Here is an 18,136-nt window from a genome sequence, read left to right on the forward strand (position 1 = left end):
GAATATCTTATCTCAGGAAAACCTTTTAAAAATTCTAAACATAAATTCACTGTAGTTTATTTAGTTTTATTAAAATTTGATTAAATTCTACAGAAAATAAAAATAGAGGATAAAAAATATGTTTTTATAAAATATCTAGAGTTGAATGTGCCTATTGCAGCATAATGTTATTCTTTTTCTACAGCCTTAATTCTAGTTTATGAAGACAATAAAAACTGTATTTTTTATGTGTGCCTCAATATGACTGAATCATCTGTGAATATTTGTGAATAATATGTGTGCTCTTTTAGAGAATGTTTTCATAAAAAATAATAAAGAATATCAAAATAATTGAGTAGTCCCACAAGGAAACTGACATACTTCACTGGTGCACTCCTCTCATCAAAATAATAAAAAAAGGTCAGTTTTATCAGATTTCCAGTTCCCTGGAAACACGGTTCCCACTGAAATCTTTAGGACACCTACGGTTTTGACCTGAAGAATTGAATAAAATAGGTCCCAGAACTGTACCTCCAGTAGTTTTCATGATATTCAAAGTAAAACTGAAAAATATTTTGTCTGAAAACCATTTTTTTTAGCTTTGTAATAAAATAACCTTTTTAAACGACTAATAAATGTGCTTTATTAAAAAGACTTACAGAAGATTTAATTTTAAAAATAGTGATGTCCAATAAAAATAATAAGTCCAATAAACATCAAATGTTTTAAAAAATCAAATTTTACTGAAGAAACAGAACAAAAAATAAATGAAATGACCTATTCTGAAAATTTTTGCAATCCTTTCAATTTTTGTTTAAAAAATACAGTTACTAATAAACACATAGTATTGTATTTAATTAAGTAAGTACTTACAAAACAATTATAAAACATTCTACAAAAACAGGATTTCAAGAATATGGTATTCATTGAAGTTCTTTAAGTTTATAGAAAATCTAAAGTTGGCAACGGTGTTCTTTTCAGAAACAAAATTTGAATCGAAGTTATTGTTCAGCTGTTCAAAAACTTACTTATTATTAATCATAACTAGTCTCTTATCTGTGATTTATGTAGTGTGCATGCTCCTTTTGCATGTACATATGCATGTACGTATAAAGTATTCATGCTTTTTTAAAAAAAGGGAGATGCTATTCAAATTTCCAAATCAAGAATATGCAGATATTGATTTCGGAAATAACTGGACTACAAAACATGAATATGAATGAAGATTCTTTTCCAATGATTGTTTGTTCCATTGAACATCCTGTAGGGCAGTATGAAGTTGAACAAGAAATCATTCAAATGATGCAGCGCAGTTCTCAACTCAGCACTCACAGAATTTCAAATTGAACAGGCATACAGGCATATCTCGCAGTACAGTCTGGAGAGCACGAAAGAAGAGGCTATCCTTATTGTTTGCAAACTGTTCAAAATCTTCAATCAGGTGACAGTGAATAAAGATAAAATTTTTGTTGATGGGTACAAGAAAATTGAAATATTACTCATTACATTTTATTCACTGATGAACCGATTTTTTTCAAGAAACAGAATAAAAAATTTGAAGAACAGTCACAGCTGGTCAAGTGAAAATTCAAATGCAACTAGATTCAAAGTTTCAAACTTGATTTTCAATAAATGTTTGGTGAGGTATAGTTGGGACCAGTTAATTGGACCATTTATTTTTCAAAATCACCTTTCTTGTTTTGTGTACAAAGATTTTTTACAAAACCAATTGCCAGTTCTGCTCTGAAAAACGTGCACAAATGTTATTCCAACGACGGTGAACCACCTTATTATTCATAAGACGTTAGGCCGCATTTAATATTAGTTTTCCAGGCAGATGGATTGGTTAAGGTGGGTCCAAACTGACTTCCTAGGTCTCCCGATTTAAATCCCTGAGACTATTACCTTTGGGGTCATTTAAAGGAACAAAGAAGAAAAATTTGAAACAAAGAAGAATTATTAAATCAAATTTTAAATGATTTTGAATATCTTAAGAACAACCGACACTATTAGAAAAACATCCTTTGATGTAACATGTTATACTAGATTTTGCATAAACTATCAAGGAGATCATTTTGAATACTATCTGCAAGATATGGAAATTAAATTTAAAAATAATAATTTTTATGCAAGCCATTTCTATTTCTTCTTCAGTAAAATTTGTTTTTTTAAAACATTTATTTCATTTTTATTGGACTTATTTATATTTACATTACTGTTTTTAGAATTAAATTCTCTATTTTACAAATTTATTAGTCATTTAAAAAATGTATTTTATTGCGCACCTAAAAAAAATTTATTTCATTTTTATTGGACTTATTTATATTTACATTACTGTTTTTAGAATTAGAATTAAATTCTCTATTTTACAATAGTCATTTAAAAAATGTATTCTATTGCGCACCTAAAAAAACAATTTCAGACAAAAACATTTTCACTACTAGAAATACAGTTCTGGGACTATTTTATTCAATTTTTTCAGGTCAAAAAACATAGGAAACCATTAATTTTGCCCTCAATCAACATCTTAAAAATTTCACTACGACCTCATTTCACTGGGGTGCTGAATTCTGGGCGAAATCTCTTGCTAACTGTAATTCGTTACCAAAGCGTTTCCAGACCTACGTTTATGTGAACTTCTTTCATTATTTTGATGAGAGGAATACACCTGTGAAGTATCAGTTTCCTCGTGGGACATTCTGTATGTAGGATAAATAACATGTGCCGAAGAGAGTTCTGAGTATAGCTAGAAAATACTGCTGTCATTCTGCCAAACAAATATTACCAGTATTTAATAAAAAATTAAACAAACACATTTTCTGAGCACTCAGTCATTAATTAATAGGTACAATTAAATTATACTAATACAGAAAGAAAGTACTCCATGAAATCTTTAATAATATGAATAATGATAAATTTAAAAAACAACCTATTCTACAAAAAGCCAGATATTCTAGCCACTGTAACTTATGTTGGAAGCTGATTATCAGAGTTCTACAAGAACTGTCATCACAAATAAAGTTGTTAGTGTAATGCTGATCATAATATCTTATAATATTCATAGATTTAAGTGTAAATTACTCTTAAATTACATAATATGAAAGGATAATATTATTAAAGGAAGTAATGATGTACCAATAATTAAGTTGTATTCAAATAAAGGATTTTTACGTTACAGAAGAAGTTACACACAATAAGTTGTGCATTAAGAATAAGAAATTATAAAACTCGTGTAGGTTATTTTTTTAAATTTAAAATTTCATTTCATTAACAATAATAAATAAATGTTATTAATTTTACTTTGAATGTAAAACTGGTGATCAGGATAAGATACTGGCTCCTCATATAACATGTACTAACAATTGTTTCGATCAAAATAAGAGGATAACTAAAAGGCACATGAAAGGCCTTGCAATTTGGTGTCTTTATGGTTTGATGTGAACCAAAAGATCACTTAATTGTTATTTCTGTTAAACTAATGTCTATGAAATTTCTAAGAAATCTAAGCCAACTGTACTCAGACCTGTACGTCATTGTGAATCAATTAGAGTTTCCAAGGTTTCTGAAAACTTGTTTTGATATTTGATAAAAAAATGGAAGATAACAATCATGATTGAGACTTAGAATTACAATCCAGTAAGCCACATCTTATATCACAAAGTAAGGTAAATGAGAGATTTAAACTTATCAAAAAACTAAGCTAAACGTTTAGGCTCAAGATTGCAAGGTTGGGATTTAAATATATAAATCTCAGGTGATTGAACCCGATAGAAAAATTTTTCTCCCCGCTTTGCTGAAGAAAATTACTTAGTTTATTGTAAAATAATCATGAGCTTATGTTATTATTAGGGCAAGTTGCATAAATCTTAGAAGTGGTGCATTTTCATTGATTCCTGCAAGCATAGCTTAAATAAAAAGTAGTTCTACTTTACAATAGTAATAAACCCTTCTGTACCAATCTGTCATGAAATTATGAAAGAAATAATTTATTACATTTAACTCCTGGTGAAATGTTATAAATGTGGTAAAACAGTGGAAGAAACATGAGAACTTAACTCCTGGTAAAAAAAAAACCATTCCTGAGCCTCTAGTTAAACCAGAAAAAGTATTTTTACCACCGCCCCTTCATGTCAAATTAGGATTAATAAAAAAATCTGTATAGACTTAAACAAATCACATGGCAACAATAGATTAAAAATATTAATACTTAATATAAATCAGCTGTTCATACAGCCATATGTTTACTAGTAACTTTACAGTGTTGTCACTTTTGCTGCTAAAAAAAAAAACTAGTCTCATTACTTTATTTACTTTATTAATTTTAGAAAGGATTCAAGAACACACAAATACATAAATATCAATCTTATTAAACTGCATAGTAGCTGCAAACTATTCTTATTCCGTATATATGTTGTACTCTAACCATATTTTTACTGCTACCATATTTTCACCACTTGCTATAGTAATCAATGTTTTTTTTTTTTTCGATGATTGGAGGAACTGTTAAAAATTTTTAAACAAAATGTCTGTTTTTTTCAATTTTTTTTTTTCAAATTTATCTGATTAAGTGGTTACTGCCACAGGAGTGCTATGAGAAGAAATCAATAAACAGTGCTATGTTATGAAGTTATATAAAAATAATATACTTAGGTAACACTGATGACAATTTATTTGTGCTTACAGATTTCTATAAACTAAAAAAACCTCTGTGAACAAAAAAAATGCTGCAAAAGGTAAGGTAACATACAAAAACATATTTCACATTTTAAGGTTTCAACAAAAAAATTATTTTATTACAATACTGCAAAATAAAAATGTGTATTAAATATATGACTAGAAACAAAAAACATTACGAATATTTGTATTGGTGAAGATGAAAACAGCTATAATTCATGTAAATAATAGTATCATATAAGTGATTATAAAAAATCATACAGCCAGCTGCACTCACTCATTAATATTTAATTCAGTGTAAAAAGTATACAACACAGAAAAAATTGTAGTTTGAACTAGTGTAAAATTGAAAATTAAAAAAAAAATATCCTTTTTATTAAGTATCTTTCATACATGGTGATCTAAAAGTCTGTTTTTTAGATTCTATAACAAGCAATAAATTTTGGTTTTGCAATTGATGGTAATCGATTTATCTATGTGTACCTGGAATCGTACATGGTGATTTTAACCAATTTTGGGGAGCTGAATTCAAACTGTTATCAAAATTAGATACGTACGAATAAGACATACAATTTTTTACCAACAAATGCATAATCATTGGAAATGGTTTTAAAATAACAACTTTCAAAAATTTAAATTATTGGAATTGTCTTAGGTTTATGGTACAGATGCTCCATGGTCAGAATATCCTGATCACTGACAAAACCCAAATTTTTGGAAAAAAAGTCTAGGTGGGAGTGTAGGAGATTAATTTTTAACGACATTCTGCATCCTAAACATTTGTAGTTTTCTAACAGCTTACTAACCAAAAAACATCTTTTCATCTTTTCTGATGCCTAAAAACCACCAACAACATGTTTGAAGGACTTCGATGCAGCTAATTCATATTCGTTAAGTTTATTGCCATTTATTGAGTCCTTAAGCAGTTTCTTGATTTTCAGACTCATAAATATATATCCTCCTTAAGCTTACCATCATTCTTAGAATCAATAAAATACAAAAAGCATATGTGGCAAGTTTGCAGTGATCTGAAAATTGTTGCATTACTTCTTGGTTTACAAGGTGGGTTTATGAAATATTGTTGTTTTCTTTGTCTTTGAAATAGTTTAGATACAAAAGACATTACCAAGTATAGAATTGGCCATTGCAACATAACTTTGTAGCTAATGTAAAGCATTTATCATTAAATGAGAGTGTAAAATCATACTGTTGCTAATTCACATCAAATTCGAGAAAATTTTTGTAAAGGCACTAGACTAAGAAGGACCATGATTTAATCATTTAAAAATAAGTTTTGCTAAATTGAATGATGTTTTAAAAACAACTTTTTAAAAACCTTTATGTGATAACACAATTTCAATAGCGTATTTGAAATCAGCACCCAAATTACAGTGAGAAAAGTTGTGTAACATGTTAGATACAAAATCTTGTGTTGTATAATGACTATTATTTAATTCATTTTTATACGTGTGTTGATAATACAAAGCGTTGAAGTACAGAAAACTAGTACAAATATTTTACGCTTCAGTATTGACAAAAAAATAATAAAAGTACTATTGCTATCAATGAAGACTTTTTCGCAAGATTTCCTAATTCTCCATTACTAATTTATCATAACTGTGGTCTAAAAATTCCTGTATAATTATAGAGAAGAAACTTAATGTTATTATTAGTTGAGGGATCACGTAAAAAGGAATGTAAGGATTTAAGTGTAACAGGTGATTTATATCTTGAGATGTTAATAACTAATAAACAATCATATGTTTGACATTAGCTATTCCTATTATTGGGACTAATATGGGATACCACCTTCTTCCTATCTTTTTCAAGATAGACAACCTCAATCAAACTTTTTCCTGAACGCATAGGATATTTAACAGCTAATGCGATTTTATGCTTTTTTTTATTTGGAGATGCCGAAGATATGGTATTATCTTTGAATGAAAATGACATGAGGTGTCCCAAACTATCGACTGAAAAATCAGTTGATTTTATGAACTAGGACAAAACTTAATAAAAAAAAAAAGTGTAACTCAGCGGTTAGATGCTGACATGAATGAATAAGGTCAGAAGGACAGTACTTTGAACACATCCTCTAATGCAAATAAAGAATGTAATAATAAGACACTTTTTTCATTAACTATTTTCTTATTAGTAGTTAGGGAAACTACCTTTTAGCTCATCGTTGTTTTAAAAAGGAGTGCACACTTAAACTTTATACATTTTAATCAGAAGAAATGGAAACATATAAGGTAAAGTGTCCACTGCACTCTAAGTTGTAACCATAAGATCAAATGGTTATCTCTTTAAATTATAAAAATTATTTACAATTTCAATTTCTTAGGCAGATTTTTATTTAATATTTCTTATTAAAAGACATTACCAATTTTTTTTTTCTTAAATGAATAAAAATAAACAAAAAAATAAAATGCATTAAATAAAAGTCTGCAAAGAGATGGAAGCTGTAGTAAATAACACCGATAGACAAAAAAAGTTTTTTAATGTTTCTCCAAGTGCGATAACATTTCTTGAATTACTTTTTTGCATACATTACAGATCTGTAAACACAATTTTTCTATCAGTCTTAGTTTTAAATAAATTATACTTCAAAAAAAAAAATTGTGTTTTGAAAAATGTAATTATAATTATAATCGAAAAATATAGTTAAAATCTGTAAAATTTATAATTTTTCATGGCCATCCCTGTGCTAGAATGATTTTGTTGATGCTTTTCTTTTATAAATAACCTCAGACACATTTCGAATTAATGTCAATAATTGGCTAGCATGTTAGTATTCCATTTCCCTTCACAGCGGCTTTCCATCACTGAAATATGTGTTGGTGGAAACATTTATCATGTTCATCACTTACATCTCTGAGGTTGTCCAGGAAAAAAAATCAGATCCGAGTGGAGGAAATGTATTTTCAAAGTTTCAAAGACATATTACATCCCATAGTTCTGTATGAAGTAAGAAGTTGATTAACAATATCGTGGTAATTGTTGAATTTTTGTTTGCCGAGAAAATTTTTGCAAACATCTTTAAATGAAGCCCAAGCTGCACTTTCTACATTATTTAACATTGAGTTAAATACATCATCTTTGACCGACTCTCTTATTTGAGGACTAACAAAATTCCTTCTTTAATTTTTCCTTCACTTACATTCGGAAATTTCTGCCTGATGTGCAAAAATCCAGGACTGTCCTTCTTCACTGCTTTAACAACATTTTTCAGTAGTCCTAGCTTGATATGAGGAGAAGGTAAAAATATTTTACAAAAGTAACAATCGGTTACATGATCCTTTGGTTCACGCCAAACCATAGGTACACTAAAGGGCAAAGCCTTTTGTGTTCCTTTCAGCCATCCTCTTAAATATACAGAACTATTAGTGCATACTATATGAGGAGCCCACATCTTATCCTGATCACCAATTTTACACTGAAAGTACAAATGATATGCTTTTTTAATTAAAGGTATAATTGTTTTCTATTTGATTTTACGATAAACTCACCACATACATAACAAAAGGCATTCTCATCATTTACACAATTTCGAGGCATTACAACACTGTTAATACATAATACTGTTAATAACGACACAAAATTAATACATCAATAAGACTGAACAAAATTAATTCATTCCTAAATCCAGTCCTTACTACAAACAACACAGCTGTGTTTTCAGCTACATGTTTTGACCTGCACAGACACGATTAATCTTGTCCATGAAGGCTCACTCTTCAGTATTAGATATGATGTCATAATGTGACTAGAATTAAATCATATAATTGTTTATTTTATTATCATAAATATAATTGTTTACTTATGGCTTAAAAATTATGTTAATAAAGTTAAACATTACAAAATGAACTAACAAAATACAAAATAGATCCTGAAAAATTTAAAAAAAATCCATTAATTAAAAATTAAACTTTTCAAAAATGGTTGGTGATAGAAAGGTTCTGAGTTCATATATGTTTTCATCATCAAAAAACAGATTAAAATCATGTATCACATGTTAAGAAACAAAAATTATGTTTAGCAGTGTAATTTGTATAATTAAAAGTGACAATTTTATCTAATCATTACAATTTAGAGTGTAGGGAATATATTACCTTACATGTTTCCATTTGTTATAAATACAGATTTCTTATAAGAGATGTCTTTTAGTTGATTTAAAAAAGTACCATTTTTTTTTTCAGAAACAAACTGATGCATTACTTTAATTCTAAGTTAAAAAATCTATTTAATTTTTTTATTCTAATTAATATAAAATAATACCATAAATATGAAACCTGAAAGAAAATATATAAGTTTAACTTACAGCAGCTGTTTTATCAGCATAATTGCGTGCAGCTAGAACAAAACATGCCTCAGCTTCATTCATACGAGCTTTTGCTAGATCAACATCTTTTAAGCAGGAACCCTGAATATAAATGACTCTTTGTGCCCAAATTTGTACTTGAAGAATCATTCTCATTGTAGTATCTAACTCCATAGGAGATAATAGCACCACATAATAATCCTATAAAAAAATTAATTAGAGTAAAACTTATTACTTTAATATATTTGTATTTTAACTAAATAGAGTAGTATAACGAATTTAAACCATAGTTATTATTTATTCATTGTATGTTATCTATCATACATGTACATGTGTATTAACAGATAAATAACAATATCCTTTTTTATTTCAGTCCAAAGCATATATACCTATCCAGCTGAATTTTAACATAAAACATAGTATACATTTCAGGTTGTATTTACTACATTAAAACAAACTTAAAAAGAAAGTGTTCTTTAAAAGAAAGAGCACTAAAGAGAACAACATAACCAACAAATAAAACCTACAAGACTAAAGTAAAATACAAATTAAAACAAATGATAAAACTCACAACTAAAATTCCAAACAACCTCTCAATTCAATTAATAAGTCCCGTGTTCACTAGTATGTGGGACAATCAATCGACTTACTATTGTGTCCAGCCGGCTTTCTAAACTTGGAAAATTTGCACAAGTTGGTGAGCCACCCGCCTTTTCAACAGGACAACTATCAACATGATGCCCCACATCTCCAATTTTTGTATTTTGATTATGTATTTTGAAAGAATAAAACATTGGTGTCCTGACTTGACCGACATAGTAGAAAAATACTGGAAACTGCGTGAGATAGAATGTGTATGAAAGTCTTGTGCAAACTAAAAATCCTTTCCAAAAGAAACTTTTACACAAGAAACCTGAAAACAATCATCACATTAATGCTATTTATTAATTATTTATTAATGCCATTTTTTCCACTACCTTACCCAAGGTATTAAGGAGGCTAAGTGGTCTGTAAGATATATCTCCATTTTCCTTTGGACCCTTCTGAAGGAACACAATTCTGGCTTCTTTCCAGCACGCCGGGAAATTTCTATTCTCCAGGCCCTGACTGGTAATCTCCAGCATTTCCCATGGGACTCTCCTAACTAGACCCTTTAGGAGCGCCGCAGGAATCCCGTCCAATCCGGGGCTCTTTTTATTCCCAAGATGCCCGACCGCTGCGATTAATTCTCCAAGAGTGAACCTCCTGCTGTCACAATTAATGATTCCCTCGATCACCTCTTCTGTACAAGGAAATAACTCACTAATTTCCTGTTCCGCTTGCGACCTACTTAAAATAGCCAGGCGCCTGCCAAATCTCTTTGTAATTATTTTATACGCCTGTCCCCAGGGGTCGTTGAATAACTCCTCACACAATACCCGCCAGCGATTTCTCTTTGCTGTCCTAATAGCCCTATTTAATGATCGTCTATCTTTAATATATACAAGGGCCGCTGCCTCATATTCTTGTTCACCTGTGATCCTGAGTCGTTGTTTCTTTCTACTGGATTTTTGTAACTTATCTCTTAGGGTCTCTATTTGCTTTGACCACCAATATGCTGAGCTTCTCTTTCTGCTCCTCCCTTTCTGTGTCTCTCCTCCCTTTCCATCTCTTGTTTGACTACATTGGTCAGCACCAGCGGTGTTAATTCAGTCATATTTATGAGCCTCGTGGATGTCCTACTAACTATTCTTTCAATCTCTTCTGCCATAAACTTCTGGGGTAACAGTCTTTCTATAGTAGCAAACATCGAATCATCAATACAAATTCTGGTCGCTAAATGATCACTGGCGTGAGGTAATACTCGCCAGTCCCATTGCTCCCCTCTCCACCTGTTGTCCAGGATTGTAAGGTCCAGAACCGACGAGTGCCCTCTCGCCTGATAGGTGGGGTTACTGTCATTGACACAATGACCGCCAATAGAGCTCATAGTGTCCGTCAATATTTCACCTCTTCTATTTGTGTAAGCACACCCTGTAGCCACTGATTTACAGTTAAAATCCCCCAGGAGTATAAATTTCTTCCTATTTCTAGTAGTTATTCTTTGTATGGTATCCATGCATCTCACAAATTCACTCAACTCACAATTAGGCGAAATATATACTGCAATTACGAGTATAGAGTCGGATTCAATTGCCACTATTTCTTTCGATCTCGCAGTTTTCCTCCAGGCTATTCTCCCACTGATATCTCTCACCACTACATCCCCTTCTGTATCGGCTATCCAGCCCGCTCTTGCTGCTACATAAATGTTGGGTACTGTAACCACCAACAAGTCGGTCCTCTGTGACACCGCCAGTTCACTGACCAAATCACATGACATAGAACTCCGATTAGTATTAACTAGGAGAGCCCTAAGCATTTTGATTTTTTAAACATGCCCAAGCCCCTGTTCGGTGATCCTGGCTCCCGCAGTTAAGACAGCTACTGAGCTCTTTACAATCTGCAATTTTGTGACCTTTGCCCCCACAATTGAAGCAAAGTTCAATCTATCTGGGCCGTTACACTCACTCCTGCGATGTCCCGTGCTCCAACATCTGAAACACCTTTCTTGATCTTCTCGTATGTACGCCCTACAATTGACCCATCCTATCTTTATTCTTTGGTGAACCAATCTGCATGCTGCTCTGTAGGACGTGACTGCCGTAGCATTCTGTGTTTCATCATACCCTGGTCTTATGGATGTAATTTTAACCTCTTCACCATCCCCTGCCCTATTCATTATTGCTGCCAGTATCTCCTGTTCTGGAGTATCCATTTCAATGTCCCTTATGTGCACTATTGTTCTTCTATCTGCTCTAGTTTTTAAGTCTACTTGCAGGTCCGCGGCTTTATCCCTGAGCGTACTAGTAAAATCTGCTGCACTTTGAGCCCCCTTGATGCGGACATGTAACTCCTCATTCCTACCTTTTCTGAGGGATATGATGTCATTGGCCTCGTCACTATTTACCGCAGATTTCATTGTTTTGAGTAGTTCAGCATACAACTTACCCACTGCTTTTACTATCACTGTGCGGCTCTCCTCCGCAGGTGGAGTGGCCTTCTTTATTGCCGCTTGTCCCGGCCTTAACTGTCTTGCCTGTGTATCTGCATGGAGTGTCAATACTCTAACCGGCTCCACCTGGTCTTTTGTTATATATTACAATGCCTTTTTGGTATAATTACCAATGCTTCCGGGCAGCAGTAAAAATGCAGTCCCCGGTGATTGTTGTAAAACCTTGCTAATTGCCTTAAGAACGATGTTCATTCTTATTTTCTCCGCTGCTCTTGAATCATAGTATATTTTATATTTACTTCTTCTGACTTCAACTGTTTCTTCTCCAATAATGGAAATTTCAACCTTTAATATATCGCCCGCCTTATACTTTAAACGACTACCTTCACTATCCTCTGCTCTATTGACTTTTGCTGTCATTAATTCTACAAGTATCTCCCGCTTCCGCAGGAACTTCTGTGATGTTTAAAATTCTTTCTCGCAATGTATTTGGCCATTTCCTCGGTAAGAGCTCTATTAATTTCATGTCTGACAAATCTCCAGACAATACTGCCTCCATGTCCACCTCCATAGCCACTGTGTCTGTCTGTGTAGCCTGAGTGGCTGACGCCAATGGGGGAGACATTTCTATCAACGATTTCAACCCCAAGTATATATTTTTTTCAATTCCTGCTCATGTTCGTTAATATACTTGGATACCCGGGCTCCCATATGTTGCTTAAGGGAGATCATGACCAATCCCAACTGATAGGTCAGGCTCCCCAAACTTCCAGGCGAAGGTTCCTCTTCTTCTGATGAACCCTGATGTGCTCTTTTTTCCCCTTTACTTCTACTTTCTTCGACGTGGATGCCTTCGAAAAACTACCACTTTGGGAGGCCATATCTTCCGTCGGGAGTGAGCCTCGGCGACGCATTATAGCTAGTTACACTCTGGAGACAATTCCTTTTCCAACAAGTACCCACACATGATGGAACCCCATTTTAGGGGTTCCAAAATGGGGGGCCCCAAAAAAATTGGGGGATGGGGGGTCTGGGGATAGGCAATTTTATGATTCGGATAGATATTTTGGAATCGGAGCTATAGGGAAAAAGTTATAGTTCTGAAACTGGAACCCCTATAACACTTCGTTTGACTTAGAATATTTCACTACTGAAGATTTATTAAACGAAAATAAATCTAAGTTCTTGTTTACTTTCGTCTGAGTATGACGTAACTGACAAGCCAAAGCTTGTCAGTATAACTTAAAATATTTTACTGTAACTTATATAATATATAACCTTAAAATAACTTATTCACTTAAAAAATGTTAAGTTTAATTCACTCCGTTATATTGTATTGTAAAGACAATCCATTCCAATCACAATACAACCCACCAAAACCAGAAAAAATAATAAAAAATTTCACTTTTCACTTGAAAAATATTTAACTTATAAAAAAGTCAAATAACTTACCTAATCCGTAACCAAATCACATAAAATTTTATAATTTAGTCACTTCACACTGATAAGGAAATGATATATTTGAAAAAACTTTTTTTAAAACGAAAATCTTTTACCAGAATAAAGGATGCAATTTTAATTTTTTTAACAGGACGCACACGAATTTCCTTTAAAATGATTTTACAAAAAAATTAATTATTAAATTTACTAGGGTTAAATTCTTGTATCGATAAATTATTGGGATTTCATTCTAATATTGTAAAAATAGATACAGAATAAGGAAAGAGAGGTCATTCATTAATTTAGTTTTGTTTGAAATGTTCATCTTTAATTATTTATAAAGGATTCCAGAAAGTTCTACGTTTCTAATAGACTTATCTGTTAAAGAGTTAAGTGCGGTGAATGGGAATAAAGATGATTTTTTGCATATGTATATAAAAAGTAACTGATTTTAGTAAAAGAATATCTATAACCTTTTTTAAAACTTATTAAATTCCCTGCAGTTTAGTTCTATTATTTATTCTTTAGAAGATGGACCATTGAATGTAAAAATAGGAAAAGAAAAAATTATTGAGGTAGAAGAATTTTGTTATTTGAGAAGTAGAATTAGTAAAGATGAACGAAGCAGGAGCGATATAAAATGCCGAATAGCACAGGCGAAACGAGCCTTCAGTCAGAAATATAATTTGTTTACATCAAAAATTAATCGACGATCGGAATACCTGAGAAGTAAAGATTAGAAGCTCTTGAAATGTGATGCTATAAGAGAATTTTAAAATCAGATGGGTGGATAAAGTAACAAATGAAGAGGTATTGCGGCAAATCGATGAAGAAAGAAGAATTTGGAAAAGTGTAGTTAAAAGAAGAGACAGACTTATAGGCCACATATTAAGGCATACTGGAATAGTCGCTTTAATATTGGAGGGACAGGTAGAAGGAAAACATAGTGCAGGCAGGCAACGTTTGGAATATGTAAAACAAATTGTTAGGGATGTAAAATATAGGGGGTATAACGAAATGAAACGACTAGCACTAGATTGGAAATCTTGGAAAGATGCATCAAATCAGTCAAATGACTGTAGACAAAAAAAAATTTATTCTTTACGATGAAAAATAATTTAGTTATGACGTTTGTAAATATTTCAATTTTTGATTTCCTCAGAAGAATGCTCGTTTTTTTTTGGCAGTAAACGTGAAAAGCAAATCCAAACGAATGAAAGATAGGGTTTAGTGACATTAGTAGTATCTATCCACTTGATTTTTCTTAATTTATTATACCTACAGAACTGATCTGAGTTATAGAAAGTATACTTAAAACGTGTGATTTCATTGAGAAAAATAATTTTTTAGGGACAATAGTTCTTATTTAACTAGAAGAAGCAAAGGACAAACTGGTATAATATTTTACAATTTAAATTTAACAATACGATACAAATTGAGTACTCATCTATGAAAAAAATATCATACTATTTTTTTTAAAAAATCAAAATTTTTAACTTGAAATATTAAAAATTTGATATAAATCTTCATATAAAAACATCAAATTCCAAATTATTTAGAAAGGTTTAAATAAATTGGTATAATTATTTTTTGCTTTGGAAATAAAATGTTTACCTCTGTTTCATTCTCCCTTACGTTGAAAAAGGAATCTTAAAGAATAATGATTATTTTAATCTTTAGGATTTTTCTGAATTTTCATGAGAAAAACTAAATATTTCAAACAAAAAATAGTGACCCTTATTCTCTCTACGCCCATTTTTTTTTTTTTTATCAATTTTGATACTATTAATCTCTGAATTTTATAATATCTATAGATTTATAAAGCTTTTCTATACTCTAATAAAACATGTATAAACGTAGTTTTCAGTTATTAAAAAGTAAATAACAATTGTACACGCTTTTTTTTGTTTATTTTATTTGACAGTATTCAAAGAATTTTCAATCCCATTATTCATTTCGAACATTTTTATTTGACTTGAATTCCATTTATAATTTGAACATGAAACAATCTCCTTCAATCAGAATAAAATTATAATTGTGATCATAGTCAACGAATGAATTTAATAAACTTAACTATTCACATACCGTAAAGGAACAGCATCAGTTAAAAATTAAAATAAAATTCTGAATTCTGTAGCTTAAAATTAATATCTTTAAAAAATGAGTGGAAAAGAAAGATGTTATTCTGATTTGACTTTGCAAATAAAAACAGGAATTTATAATAATTTTGTTATAATAAGTTCACATGACGTTCACGTTGACATAATTTTAAAACATACGACGATCAACTGATGTAATTATGCAAATATTACAACTTTCATAATTAATATGTGAAGTTTTATTATTGTTACAAATATGCGAGTACCTTAGGATGGAAATTAATTCCGAAAACCCTTCAACGCATCAAATTCACTTGTTGGTAAGAGATTTTTTTGTATATTGACTAGAAAAACATGAATATTTTCTAATTATTTCTGATTTTAATTTATTATTACTACTATTATTATTTTTAATCTTTTTTTTTTTTAATAATTTATTATAGTTAGGTCACCGAGCAACGTAATTTTATTAAATCTGTTTATTGTGTTCAAATTGTTAACTCTTGGATTCTATAGCAACGTCGTTTTCTAAATAAAATATTACTATAAAACAATTTAAAAAAAACTGTAAAACGCTATAGATAGCACCTTAAGAAAACTCTGATAAAGGTAAATACAATCAGCTTACGATATATATATTAGTCATATTGTATATATATAAGTTATGTCTTGCATAATTAACATTTTTAGAATTATCTTTAGAAAAAAAGGTAAAAAAAATGAACAATTAGAAACGATAGACGATCTCCTAGATGAACTCCAACGTCTTCGTGAAGAAACCACTCTCGATTTCCAACACATCCAACGGCTTCAAAAAGAATTCCTACTATACCAACACCAGGCGCCTGCAGCCCTTTACCATATAAATCTTATGGAACAAGAAAACATATCCCAAAATGACACACTAAGAGCTTTAGAAACAGAATTACAACACAAAATGAACTTAGTTGACAAAATTGAAACTACGAAAAAACTTGGCAACTTAGAACATAAATTTACTAATAGTTGTAGTTGTAGATGTAGTTGCAGTAGTAGTAGTAGTAAAAATTTCCATTAAATAACAAAAGGCTGCTCATTACCAAAATTACAGTATAAATACCCTTGTCAATCATTAGTAACTATTGAAAATTATTTCACCATGTATATAAATTACTAATAACTAATTATATATAAAATTTTCTTGTACTTGTTTTTTTTTTTAAATATAGAGATATATTTCTTTATTCTTTACCTGCAGTGCACCCATACTGTCGAACGTTTTTCAACCTATCTGCAATTGTGTTATCATCCAGGTGATGATAACACAATCATTGTGTTCATCTGAACACAATCATCGAGGAAGGTGTATTTTTTTAAATGACAGGATGAGCATGTCATGAATGAGGTATTTTCAAACTTCCTACTAGGGTGCACTGTTACACACATTATTATTATTATTATTATTATTATTATTATTATTAATTATTATTATTTAATCGCACAAACAAATTTAACAATTACATTTACAAAATTAACATTCAAATTCAGTACACTTAACATTCACAACTACCATTAACATCATACATTTTAAAATTAACATTCATAACGTTAAATTAATCACAGTACAATTACATTTACAAAATTAACATTCAAATTCAGTACACTTAACATTCACAACTATTTACAAACTTCCTACTGGTGTGCACTGTTACATGTTATTATTATTATTTAATCCCACAGTACAATTACATTTACAAAATTAACATTCAAATTCAGTACACTTAACATTCACAACTACCATTAACATTCATACATTTTTAAATTAACATTCATACGTTAAATTAATCACAGTACAATTATATTCACAAAATTAACATTCAAATTCAGTACACTTAACATTCACAACTACCTACCATACCTTAACATTGATACATTTTACTTGTTCGTTGCTGTTACTTACTCCAGCATATAGTCCTCTAAGAAGCCATCAATATTCTGTGCGCCTGGTGTCTCCATTCTGATGGCAAAACTTTTCTCACGTTATTTTTCAAACCTTTCTGGAATATTTTCTTAATGTTAGTCTTAATCAACCTATATTGCAGCGGCCTTCCACTTTACTCTCCCACCGATCCTGTAAATTTTTGTGCATATCTAAAAGCTTTCGATAGGATTCCCGCACACCTTTGTTCTCATTCCACTCTTCTTACTTGTTTCATCAGTGTATCGTTCTAAGACTTCAAATTTTATTATAATTAATATTACTTTCTATTAGGTTAATACGTCCATTTCAATTAGGGCTTGGATTTCAGCCTTTAGTTGTCCTCTAAGAAGCCATCAATATTCTTTGCGCCTGGTGTCTCCATTCTGATGGCAAAACTTTTCTCACGTTATTTTTCAAACCTTTCTGGAATATTTTCTTAATGTTAGTCTTAATCAACCTATATTGCAGCGGCCTTCCACTTTACTCTCCCACCGATCCTGTAAATTTTTGTGCATATCTAAAAGCTTTCGATAGGATTCCCGCACACCTTTGTTCTCATTCCACTCTTCTTACTTGTTTCATCAGTGTATCGTTCTAAGACTTCAAATTTTATTATAATTAATATTACT

The 18,136-nt window shown here is 30.9% G+C and overlaps 1 protein-coding gene across 1 annotated transcript in view; it reads right to left on the bottom strand.

The window, feature by feature from the left end:
* LOC142329175 (potassium channel subfamily T member 1-like) overlaps positions 1-18,136 on the bottom strand; it is a 64,270-nt gene that overhangs the window by 34,670 nt on the left and 11,464 nt on the right. The window contains exon 3 of the mRNA XM_075373562.1: positions 8,975-9,175. Within this exon, the coding sequence (XP_075229677.1) occupies positions 8,975-9,175 (201 nt within the window). The remainder of the gene's footprint in view (positions 1-8,974; positions 9,176-18,136) is intronic.

The sequence above is a fragment of the Lycorma delicatula genome, chromosome 8, assembly GCF_047948215.1.
Source record: "Lycorma delicatula isolate Av1 chromosome 8, ASM4794821v1, whole genome shotgun sequence".
In the NCBI taxonomy this organism is placed as follows: Eukaryota; Metazoa; Arthropoda; class Insecta; order Hemiptera; family Fulgoridae; genus Lycorma; species Lycorma delicatula.